The sequence below is a fragment of the Oryzias melastigma genome, linkage group LG18 (genome assembly GCF_002922805.2).
Source record: "Oryzias melastigma strain HK-1 linkage group LG18, ASM292280v2, whole genome shotgun sequence".
Classification (NCBI taxonomy): domain Eukaryota; kingdom Metazoa; phylum Chordata; class Actinopteri; order Beloniformes; family Adrianichthyidae; genus Oryzias; species Oryzias melastigma.
In genome coordinates, this window is record NC_050529.1 from 6295698 (window position 1) to 6308116 (window position 12419).

General features: G+C 41.5%; 1 protein-coding gene and 1 long non-coding RNA gene across 2 annotated transcripts in view; one reads left to right on the forward strand and one right to left on the reverse strand.

Annotated features, from left to right (window-relative positions):
• The window catches only part of LOC112155652, a 1935-nt gene extending 1157 nt beyond the window's left edge, over nucleotides 1–778 (reverse strand). The window contains exon 1 of the long non-coding RNA XR_002920822.1: nucleotides 639–778. This is a non-coding gene — a long non-coding RNA (uncharacterized LOC112155652). The remainder of the gene's footprint in view (nucleotides 1–638) is intronic.
• ovol1a (ovo-like zinc finger 1a) lies at nucleotides 594–12419 on the forward strand. Its single transcript, XM_024287439.2, has 5 exons — nucleotides 594–1040; nucleotides 10340–10563; nucleotides 10641–10853; nucleotides 11498–11642; nucleotides 11720–12419. Exons 1-5 carry the CDS (start codon nucleotides 941–943, stop codon nucleotides 12058–12060), a joined length of 1023 nt encoding a protein of 340 aa, XP_024143207.1. The 5' UTR covers nucleotides 594–940; the 3' UTR covers nucleotides 12061–12419.

The following is a 12419-nucleotide window of genomic DNA, read 5'->3' on the forward strand; positions in this document are numbered from 1 at the left end:
CATAAACAAACATTAAATATAGAGAGCGTCATCGTCTGCAAAGTAGAGAATAAATTGCCTAAATAAAGCAATAAAAAGGTAATAAAAAACATGAGAATGAAAACAATCAAACATGAAAAGGTCGGAAGCACTTTAGATTTGAAAGATAAAAGGGGAAAAAATGTACAAAATAAATGATAAAAGACTAAAAAAAAAGAAAGAAAGAAAAAGCCCAAATTGTAGAATCAATCCCTTTATTTACACAAATTCTAGCATTATTTATATATTTTTGGGTTACTTTTATATTTATTTGAAGTCAATTTATGTTTACCACCTACTTAGATTTACTGATAGAGTTTACAAACTGCGCATGTCTTTTTTCCGTATGAGATAACAAGTTGGAAACGATAAATTGATGCATTTGTCAAACTGTGATTTGATTTTCAATCTTTTTTTCCACCTGAATTTCACGCACACAGATCCTCCTCCTCATCCACCACCCCCCCATTGTTGGAGCAGAATGTCGAGAGGTGGAGAGACGACGAGGAAACCGGTCGAGCAGGTATGGGGAGGCCTGTTGTCACCGTTATTTCTGCGGCGCATGCGCGCTACCCTCCAGTTTCCTGCTTTTTTTAAATGAGTACCTGTGCTTGACCCACCTCTGCCCGTGACAGATCAGGAATATCAGCTTTTCTCTCTCCTTTCCCCTCCTCCTCCTTCACCCACTCCCACTCCGTTATTTCGGGGATGATCCACGGTTTGGCGTCGCTGCTCACCTGAGCTCGCTCACCTGTCGGAGTAACTTCCCCCCCTCTCAGAGCGAAGCGGGGAGAAAAAGAGGGGAAAAAAAAAACAAAAAAAAGGAAGAGGAGCGACACCTTGTTGAGTCTGCCTCCTTGCCTCGCGAGCCTCACCTGCGTGGCTCCCTTTCCCCGCAGCGGATCGGTTTCACGCGCCCAGAATGCCGAGGGCCTTTCTGGTGAAGAAGGCGAACGTTTCGCCCGGAAAGCGGAACTGGAGCGAGCTGCCCGACCACGAGCGCGGGGACGTTTACATCCCAGGTGAGTCTCCGCGCCGACTTTGCTCCCTTTCTTCCGTCCTCGCTGGTGGCGCGTTTTTACGCACGGAAAAGTAGCGGGAATCCGAGCGTTTGGGGATCAACGGGGGAATGTCGCAGGTGGAGGTGGTGGTAGTGAAGGGGGGAGGGGGCTGTGAGGTAACGGGGCACGCGGATAACGGGAATCCCAGCGACCCACAAGGAGAGACGGAAGAAAAAGCTCTCCAAACTTTTTCAGTTTTTTTAAATTAAAGTCGCACACGCGCTTTGGAAACACTTGATTTAAAAGTTTTTGCGTCAAAATCAGATCATTTTGAGACTTTATTTGCTTAAATATGAACAAAACATGAAACAAAAATTGTTTTCCTTTTTTATGATCTGCTCTTTGCCGCAATTGCTTTTCTCCTCGACCTTCAACCCCTGATTGCTGCGTCCTGCCCTGTTCCGCCGGGCTCCTCGTGCGCTGATTATCCTATCACTGGGCTGGTCTACCTGGGAGGCCCGGAACACGGAACCAGCCGGTATTTCCCAGGATTCCCCTCTTCTTTTTTCACTCCTTTAATTAATTGGAGTCCCAGAACTGTCATTCCATCTGCTTTTCATTTAAATGACAACTAAAGAGACCCCTCCCCTCCACCCCCACTACCCAAATACAAGAAATCTCCCCCCTTCATGAAGGACAATCCCCATTGTTGCCCTCGGCGGAGTTTTTATTGTAAGAGCTCTCCGGTATCAGATAACAAGTAACGGACTACACCCTAAACATCTCTTCTTCTCTCCCTTCCCCCCTCTTTTCCCCCGCGCGTGCGTGTGTGCGTGTGCACGTGTGTGTCCCCTCTCCTCATCCCATCACCGTTAACTTTTAATCATTGACTTCTACATCCTCCTTCGTGTTTGAAGCCGGAACATTCGGACAAACCCGAGCAGAGGTGCTTTATTGGTTGTGTATTTATGTCTGTGTGTGTTACTGTGTGTGTTTAAAGAAAAGAGACTTCCTTTTTTGTCATAAATATTTATTTAAAGCAGCCAGGTGTTTCAGGATTTGCGAGAAATTCATTTTTACGCACAGCAAACCTATAAAACCCCACAAATTAAACATTAGTTTAATACGTTTTTATGCACAAAAGTTAAAAAAATATTTTAGAAAAATAATAAACAAAAGTTGCGTAAAAATATTAACCATGGAGAAATCAGATCCACCAAACCCCCAAACCAGTCGTGCGTAATTGCGCACTGTTAACTTTCCTCCCAACAACGGTCACCGCCGCAGTTTCAGGTATGTGCCGTTACTCGATGTACCTGCCCGGCGTGTTTGCGTGTGCGTGAGGCAGCCTTCAATCAGGGACGCTCACACAAACACAAAGAGGATTTTTTTTTTCTTTACCCGGAGACAGGCGTGTTGGAATCTTCAGCGTGACGCAGGACGCCACCAGTTTGAGGGGTTTTATTTTTAGCTGTTGGTTATCAAATCTTCTGTTGTTTTGAAGCATTAATGGGTCAATATGACCCCATGGTGCTGGAAATCCTTTACTGACTTACTGAAGGTTGGGGAGAACATGTTAAGTTTAGATTTCTATTTTCTAAGCCTTTTTAAAACTGTTAACTATCATATTGTGTGACCCATTTGAAACGGGTCATTTTTGACCCTAACACAGTATGAAGCTCAAAATAACCCAAAAATATATCTTTAAACTTGAATATCTTCCAACTATCACCTACCAGTGAATCAGCTCCTTCCACAGAGGACATTTTGGGCTTTTCAATGACACCAAATGTTATGAGATCGGCTTCCTGGAATTTGAGTTTTTGGTAAATTTAAATAAAATTTGACTTTTTTGGAGGATATAATTAACAAATAAAACAAAGAGAGCAGTTAACGTCTCAGAAACATTTTCACGTCCGTATCGGCAGAGAAACAGGTTACTCCACCAGTTTTATCTTCCTGTCTGAATCTCTAAAGGTTTAGCTCTTTTGTGTTTCCTAACTTGACTAGCAATCATGTCTTTAGAAAAAACAAAAACCTCAAATTTATGAAAAATGCCTTAAAAACATCAGATTTTGCCGCAAAATATGGTTCTTTATTTTGAAGTCATGACCTTTTTGGACTGTTTCAGTGAGTTTGGTATGTTTGGGTTTTTCCTCAGGCTACCGTCAAATGACGAAAATGCTTCAGTCATTGTTTTGAACAGAGTAACATTCGGAGAAGTTCCATAAAAACAAAAAAATATTTCTAACTTCAAACTGACAACAAAAAAGACAAAAAGTAGTGACAAATATGAAAACATTTAGGATAAGACTTGTAATATTAAATGTTGAAATTTATAAATAACAAAATTGTTGTAGTAAAAGTACTGAGTCTGTTAATGAATTAGAAATTTGCCTTCTAAACGGCTAAACGTTATCTAGGTAAACTTATTTTTGTCACTTTTAAAAAAAAATTATCTTTGATTAAAGTTGTTTCTGTGGTATTCTACAGTAGAACATCAAAGATTATTTATATTTTTTTATTATTTAGACAGCTATTTTTATCAAAGCTACAAGCGTTGATCGTCTTTTTTAGCCTTTAATTTTAAGCTAACTCGCTGCATTTAGCTTCACATCTGAGATATGTGTGAGCTACATGAGACTATGGTCACATATCCAACAATGCCAACGTAAATGTACGTTTTTCAGCAAAATCAGCATTTGTAATTGGGAGGCAGCATTTACATTTATACGCCGCACAGCAGCTGTGGAGGTTTTAAGAAAAAGTTCAACTTTTACAGCGATAGTATGATTTTTTTTTTTAAATCAGTCAGTGGCTGCTGGAGCACATTTGGAGGTTGTGTGGCTGCAGGAAAGTGACTAATAGGAGGGTCTTCAAAACCCCCAAAAGTGTCTGATGATCGGACTATTTCAGACTGCCACCTTCCTGCCACCTTCTTGCCGCTAGGCTGCGTTCTACTGCCACCTTCCTGCCGCTATGCTGCCGTCCCACTGCCGTCCCGCTGCCGTCCCGCTGCCGTCCCGCTGCCACCTTCCTGCCGCCGTGCTGCCGTCCCACTGCCACCCTCCTGCCGCCGTGGTGCAGTCCCACCGTGCCACTGCCACCCTCCTGTCGCCGTTCTGCCGTCCCACTGCCACCCTCCGATTATTAGAAATCATACAGTAGCAGTGAGGGCACTTAACTGTAGGTTCAAATGGGACCATCGTGTTTTCTCAGGAGGAATGTTGTGAATCTGAGTTGCGAATGACCAATGATGCTTCTTATACACCCCAGGGCTGCGGGGCGACTGACGGCCATTGATACTTGATAAAAATGTCATTTAGATATTGTTCAATCAGAGCTGTGGCCGCTCAGCTCTCGCTCGATTTCATAATGACATCATCCCCGACTCCTGACGGCCGCCGTCTACATTCTTGACCGCGCCAAATCATGAAAATTCTGCCCATTCCTCCCCATTGCACGGTGGCAGTTGTATTTGTGAAATATATATCAAAGCTACATAAGCTGATTCCCTTTTTTTAGTTTTTAATTTCAAGCTAAGCTAGCCAGATGGATCTAGCTTCATGAATGAGCTACAAAAGTTGTGGAAATGTTCTCCCTCATTTAACATATAATCAAAGTATTTATTGTTAGTGTTTTTGAGACTAATTTGCTCCTCAGGTAATCCGAGATTAGCTACCTAAACCTAAAAATATCAATAGTTTGTTAGAGTACGATTTAAGCTAGCATATATTTTATATGATAAAAAAGTATTTTTTTTTTTGCCTTTTTCTAAGACACTATACTCTAAATTCTCCATATGACACATTTTTAAATAATATGAGGTAAAAATACTGTTTTACTTTAACACTAAGCTAATCTTGCTAATCCTCTCTATTAGCTTTATGCTAGGCTAAGCTAACAAGTTATTTAGGCTACTTTACAGCAAATGAGCTTTTATAACGTTAGTGTTTTTTTTAAGCTAATTTGCTCTTGCTACTTAAGCCTAAAAAGATACTGAAACCAATAGTTTCTGATTTAAGCTTGCATGTTTTTTTTATAGTTTAGAAGTTATCCAAAAGGCTTTTCTTTTATTAACATACTATGTACTCTGTAAATTCTCCATATGTCACGTTTTTAAATATTACGTTGTGAAAATGCTGTTTTATTTTTACACTAAGCTAGTCTGGCTAATACTCACTATTAGCTTTATGCTAGGCTAAAATAACGAGCTACGACTAGCTTCCAATTTTATATTAACTTGAAGGTAAAACAAACATTTTTGTGCATTTTAGCAAAATAAAAATATTATTGGATAAGTAAAAAACATGCTAGAGTGTTCAGGCTAATCTACTGCAAGTGTTCAAGTAATCGGTGAGCTTTTTATTATGCTAGTGTTTTTTTTAAGCTAATTTGCTCTTCAGGTAAACAGTGATTTGCTACCTTAACATAAAAAGATTTATATCAATAGTTTCTATGATTTAGCATGTTTTTTAATCGTTAAAACATTATCAAAACTTTTATTTTTGCCATTTTCTAAGTCACTATGTACTCTGTAAATGATCTTTTTTAAATAATACAAGGTGAAAATGCTGTTTTACTTTAACGCTAAGCTACTTTTGCTAATCCTCCCTATTAGCTTCATGCTAGGCTAAGCTAACGAGCTTCAAATTTTACACTAACTTGAAGGTAAAATAAATGTTTTGATGCATTTTTCTCAAAATAAAAATATTAATAAATAAGTATAAAACATGCTAGAGTGTTCAGGCTAATCTACTGCAAGTGTTCAAGTAATCGGTGAGCTTTTTATTACGTTAGTGTTTAATTTTAAAGGCTCACTGTTTGTGCTAAACCTGCTGCTCGGTTAATGTTTACTAGACGGAGAGAAATGAAACGGACCCTTCCAACAGCTCGCCGCTTGAGACAATACACCTTCAGCAAACATGCACTCGAAGACACAAACCCCATATTTGATGACGTTATCAACTAACTAACAGTCAACTTTTTTTTCTCTCTCTCTCCGTCGATAAATGCTAGCAAATGACAAATAATAAAAAAGCACTCAAAGAGTTTTTCTTGGTTTCGCCTTTAAAACCAGAGACCGTGGGTCATTTGGAGCCCGTTACCTTTTGCAAACACACACACATAAACACATTGTTCGTTGGCGAGGAAGGGGGTGGCGGGAGGGGTGAGCAAACAATACAAGATGAGATTAAATGTCCAGACAGAGGCAGTCGCCACAGAAACTATCACTTTACAGCAATAATCCAGATTTTTTTCTTCTCTTTTCGAAGGGCTTTCTAGAGTTCCGTCAGCTATAATGTGAAGTGGATCATCTGTAAACATGGAAACTTGTACCATTAAGAAATATCTAGATTTAAGTACTTTCCTGAACTTATTCCAGCAAACAAAGACCATATTAAAAAGAAAATGCAAAACATTTGTGCAAAAATCAATTTAATTTGTTTTCATATTAATCACATTTTCTATTAAAATTGACAAAAGTTGGATTTGTTCTAAAATTTAATTGAGTAAAGCAACAAAAATACGACAAACATAAAAAAGTATTTTCCTTTTTCTTATGAAAATGACTTTTTTTTCTATTAAAATTAAATTTTAAGTTTAAATCTTTATGGATCACATGGGATCAGCTCTGATTGACTTTAAAAATAACTATATAAGGAGGTAATAATTGTTAAAGCACAAATTCTAGCCAACTTTGAGTGGAAACGCTTTGATAAATGTGATAAAAGGAGGCACTAAAATAATGTTAGCTAGGTTTAATGCTTTTATTATGATATGACATCAAATCTTTGGCTTATAATGGCAAAAAACCCAAAAAGTTTTAGTTTTTTTAAGTGTTTTGGTTACATTGTATGTAATAATTTCTTGCAGAAGTAACGTTAAGCATCAAATTGAAGTGTTTTTGTTTGTTTATCTACTATGGCCCAAAGAATGATGCTGCTCCTGCTTTTTTCACGTTTTAAATCTCGCTTTTTTAAACTGCATTCAGTCAGGATTATTGGTTTATATCGCCTCATGGAATAATACGACAACATCTGAAATCTTCTTTATGACCGAAATGTTCAGAGTCCCACTCCGATCATCTTTTGGTGTATTGGAAAAGCATCAGCGGTGACAATTTTAGCCAAAATCAATCAGGTTTTGTTGTTTTCTAGCACATAGTGTTGGAATATAACTGTTGTTTATGTTAAGGTATATTATGATTATAGTATTGTTTGTAGTCATATTAGGCAGGTAATTCACCCACGTTTGTAGGCGGAGACATTCCTGTTGATTTTACACCACTTTTTTTTTTTTGTCGCCTTTTGCCGTTTTTGTGCCTTTTTTTCCTTTCAATAAGCCAGATCGGATTTAATTACATTTTTGTCATTAATCAAAGGTTTAAAGCATGATCTAATCCAAGTCCCTTTGTGTAGACGTCACACAAAAACCCAGCGTCAGTCTCTCGACAACTTTTGATTTTTTGTCATAGTCGCTACACATAGTTTCTATAGAGCAGCAATAAGTCAGTAGTTGGTGGGATTGTTGGCGTTGAGTAAAGCCTCGTTTCCCGTCACCCGTAACTGAATTAGATGTTTACGCTATTTATCCCAACCTAACATGATTGGTGCAACAAAATTGGCGAGAAATATTGAAGCTATTTAGGCCTACGGTTTTAAACTAGATGCAAACTTGGACAAGGAAGTATGTGAGTGCATCGGAATGGAGCAGAGCAGGGAGCTAATGACCCGCCCTATGTCTGCAAATGATATTTTTTTGTCTTCTTCAATCAAGAAACACTCAAAAATGCATTTTACCAAGTTATATATAAAATAAAACGTCACAAGAACACTATTTTCATGAAAGTGGGCTCTTTAGAGTCAAAAGTTCCTGCATTAAAACTAAAAAAGTATCAAACCCTGTTGAAAAAGTGTCCATTTTCTAGTTTATTCTTCAAAGGAACAAAGCAGGAAGGATGAGAAACGTTCATCTGCGTCGGGTCCCAGCCGAAGTGCCGTTGGAGCGGCACAGAGCCGTCCCTGTGTCGCTCCGTACCGTTAGCTCCACAGGTTTACAGATCAGCTATTGTGTCCTCCCCGCTTTTAAAGCCGCAGCTGGGCCTCGTTTGCATGAAAATTTGGGTTTTATCTGATTGTGACCCAGCGGTCTCAAGTGATTCTGCCGGTCACACCGGCCTCCTTAGCTGAACGCCTGCTAACTGCGTTTGTGTCTCTTTCTCACATTCGGAGCCCAACACACACTCACGGCGACATCCAGCCCTGCGGAGGTGGATTGTTTGAGGAAGGTACAAACCTGGAGCTGCAAGACCGTCTAGTCAAACAAGTCTCCCTGTAATGCTAAAACGTGCGTTTCCAGGCATGTGTGTGCGTGCAGCCCAAGTTGCGCCAAACAATAGGCCCGACGCGAGCACACCCATGCACACACAGCATACTCCGGGTTGACGCTGCGTGCTTGCTAATGGAGCGATTGTGCAAATATGAAGCGGAGCGGGCCGCCTGGCCGTTTTGAAACGCAGTGGAGCAATCATTTTCTGTTCATTCTTCTCTGTTTGTCGCTCCCACCTTTTGTCCTACAGAGCATGGCTGCAGGGCGCCACCTGGTCTTCAAAGAAATTTGGTTTATTAATAACCTGAGTTGTTTCCTCTGGTGTCTTTTTTTTTTAAATCACAACTTTTCTCCGAGGGTTTCCTACCACAGTCCAAAAACACACTTCATAGGTTTAATAGTGACTCTAAATCGTCTCTAGGCGACCTGTGCAGCTCTGCCTTCGCCTAACAATAGTTGGGATAGGCTCCAGCAACCCTGTGACTATGAAAAGGTTTCAGAGGCTTCAGAGAACGGATGGATGGATAAAAATACATTTTCTGTGCCTATCCCATCTTCAAACATGAACTGAAGTTTAGAGGAACATTCAACACTTTTTTGTTTTAGCTAACGTGTCCCTAACCTCAGAGAACCATGAGGTCTGATTTAGCTGCTGTTATCTACATTTTTTTTATGATTTAATTGCTGATACCTTAAATGAACAAAAATATTAGCCATAAAAATGTGGAAGAACAAAAACATCTCGGGTTCTCAGGGTCCAAAGACAATTAAAAGTTTTGTATTTCACGAAAAATTGTATAACGTATTTTCGTGTTTTGTTTATGGATCTGTAGATTAACTATCTATGCAAATGATGAGATTTCAAAATTACATCAAACGTTTTTTCAAATTGGAAGCAATGAGGCAGATGTGCTAGCTTTGAAACTGAATGAAACTAAAAAAAAAAAGTCAGTTATTCACTTCGGTTGTGCTGTGGCTTTTGTCGTTGTGTTGTTGGCTTTTGTCATCGTGCTTCAGCTTTTGTCGTGTTGATGGCTTTAGTTGTCGTGCTGTGGCTTTTGTCATTGTGTTTACAGGTTTTGTCGTCGTGCTTCAGCTTTTGTCGCTGTGTTGTTGCCTTTTGTCATCATGCTTCAGCTTTTGTCGTGTTGACGTTTTTTGTTGTCGTGCAGTGGCTTTTGTCATTATGTTGAAAGTTTTTGTTGTCAGGCTTCAGCATTTGTCGCTGTGTTGTTGGCTTTTGTTGTCATTCTTTGGCTTTTGTCGTTGTGTTGTCGGTTTTTGTCATCATGCCTCTGCTTTTTTCGTCATTCTTCAGCTTTTGTCTCTGTGTTGTTGGCTTTTGTTGTCATGCTTTGGGTTTTGTCACGTTGATGGCTTTTGTCGTCATGCTTCAGCATTTGTTGTCATGCTTCAGCATTTGTTGTCATGCTTCAGCTTTTGTCTCTGTGTTGTTGGCTTTTGCCGTCATGTTTCAGCTTTTGTCGTTGTGTTGTCGGTTTTTGTCATCATGCTTCAGCTTTTGTCGCCGTGTTTTTGGCTTCGTCGTCATGCTTCAGCCTTTGTCGTTGTGTTGTCTGCTTTTGTCGTCATGCATCGACCTTTGTTGTTCTGCTCCCACTTTTGCCACTATGTTGTGTCTTTTCGCATTTATGTGAGTGTCGGCCACCGTGTTTTTTGTTAAAATGAATTAAAATTTGTGTTTCCTAAATAAATACATTTTAGGACTGAACACAGAATAATCATAATAATCATTCTTTCTTTTTCTTTTCATTTGTCTTTTGCTGATGTTTTTTTTTTCTCAGTTTTATTCATGTTTTAGTCCTGGCCAGTCCTAAACAGTTTATGACTACTTCTTGAAGGGTTTTAGCTTAAGTATCTGTATCTGAAATGTGGCTAAAATAATTTAGCTGTAACATATAAAAGGCTTAGAAAGTGTTCAAAGCTTAAATGGTCTTAAAGTCTCAAAACATTTTTTTCTCCTACAGTTTCCATCTTCCCCTCCTCTGTCCTGGGACTGGAGGCTGAGGCCAGCCCGGCTGAGACGGCGCCACTCTGCCTCACCAAACACCCCCAGTTGGACACACGGCCAGAGCTGCCGTCCAGCACCATCCTCGGCCGGCCCCAGAGCCCGGCAGGTTCCCTGGAGGGGCGGTCCGAACTCAAGAGGAGGTCGCAGGGAGGTTCTACCTACGTCCGAGCCAAAATCAAGGTGAGGGAAGCCGGTTTCTCTTCTGGACGCCCATCGGGTTTGGAGCCTCGAGTTTGACCTGCTTCTCTTCGTGACAGGTGACCACAGGCGAGTTGCCCCCGGATCCGTCGCCTCTCGCTCTCACTCTGGGATCGGTTCCCGCTCCAACGCAAAGAACGCCACAAGCCACTGTGATACCACCTACCTCAAATCCAGCCCCGCCCCCAGCTGAGGTGGTTCCTATGGTAACCCAGCCCTCAGGTCAAAGTCAAAATACGTCCACAACAGCATCAGGAGGATTTGTGTGTCAGGTGGGTTGGAGGTTATGCGTTTTATTTTGAGGCAAAACCTTCCCGGTTACCTAACAACAAAAGTGAGACACTTGGGCAGGTCTTTGTGTGGTTCCTTAAGCAAACATGTTTTCTATGTAGTTCTTGAAAGTTTCTTCAGTTTTTCTCATCCTTTGTGCTGCTGGATGTGAGATCCAGGTTGTTGTCAGACCGGTTCCTTCTGCAGCTGCTCACCTAAAACCCAGACTTCTCCAGCAATGACACCAAAATGTCTCAGATTCCCTGATTTATTTGTTGAATTTCAGTGATGCCGGTATCAGAAGGAGCTCATCATGACACCACCTCCCCCGTGTTTTACTGTAGGGAGGCGGCTCTATCATTTTCATAAACAAATACGCTGGAGCAATCCTGGAGCTCTGCTTCCTGCTTAGATTTCCTCAAACTCTGAAGCTTATCTCTGCAAACTTTGCAAACACTCTCCAGGCTTTTCTGTGGCGCTTCCTTGAATGGATATGTTTGGGTCGATGTGGTGTCCTGAGCGTTGTAGATTGGTCTGACGCTGGTCACGGTTTTTAAAGAACTATTCTGCAGGTCTGGGTCATTTGCGTCGGTCTCAGTGTGTTTCTCTGGAACGGCGTGGCGTTGACTGGTTCTGCTTCCTGCAGGTTTGTCAGAAGACCTTCCAGTATCAGCGGATGCTCAACAGACACGTCAAGTGTCACAACGAGACCAAGAGACATCTGTGCACCTTCTGCGGGAAGGGTTTCAACGACACCTTCGACCTCAAGAGACACGTCCGCACGCATACAGGTACTTCCACTATCGGTCATCGCGGCTAACCGACGTAGAGACACAAGATCGTAACATACAACTTCTTGTTTCTCTAGGCGTGCGTCCGTACAAGTGCAGTCTCTGCGACAAGGCCTTCACGCAGCGCTGCTCGCTGGAGTCGCACATGAAGAAGATCCACGGCGTCACGCTGAAGTACGCGTACAAGGAGCGCCGCAACAAGCTGTACGTCTGCGAGGAGTGCGGCCACACGGCGGGGACTCAGGACGACCTGGCGGTGCACCTTCACACACTCCACCCCGACAGCCCCCTGTTGAAGGGGAAGGCCGCCCGCAGGCTGGCAGGGGGAGGAGCCGGGGGAGGGTCCGTCGCCGGGTCCACGCCGGGGTCCCCACGGGAGGGCGACAGCGACGATACCAGCGGCTCCGCCGGGCAGTAGAGGATAAGGACTTTGGAGGAAATGGTGGAGTCACAAACCAGGAAAGCTGCTTCATCATATTTACAGTTCTAAGGTGGAGACTCATGAATGTACCTGTTGGATTTGGGCTTTTATGTACATAACTGTTGCTAAAGGAATCATTCACACATTTGTGACCTTCCCCGTCTGATATGATGCTGATACTTTGTGTGGTATAGACTCTATGAGATCTCTGGATGATCCACCGTCTGATCCGGGAATGTTTTGTTGATCTGTGTATTTCTATGAGGGACTTTATTTACTTTGGGTATCTTTGTACAGCAGAAGAGAAATGTTTTTCTATGAAAAATACTTAATGCATTAAAGTGAGTAATATATTA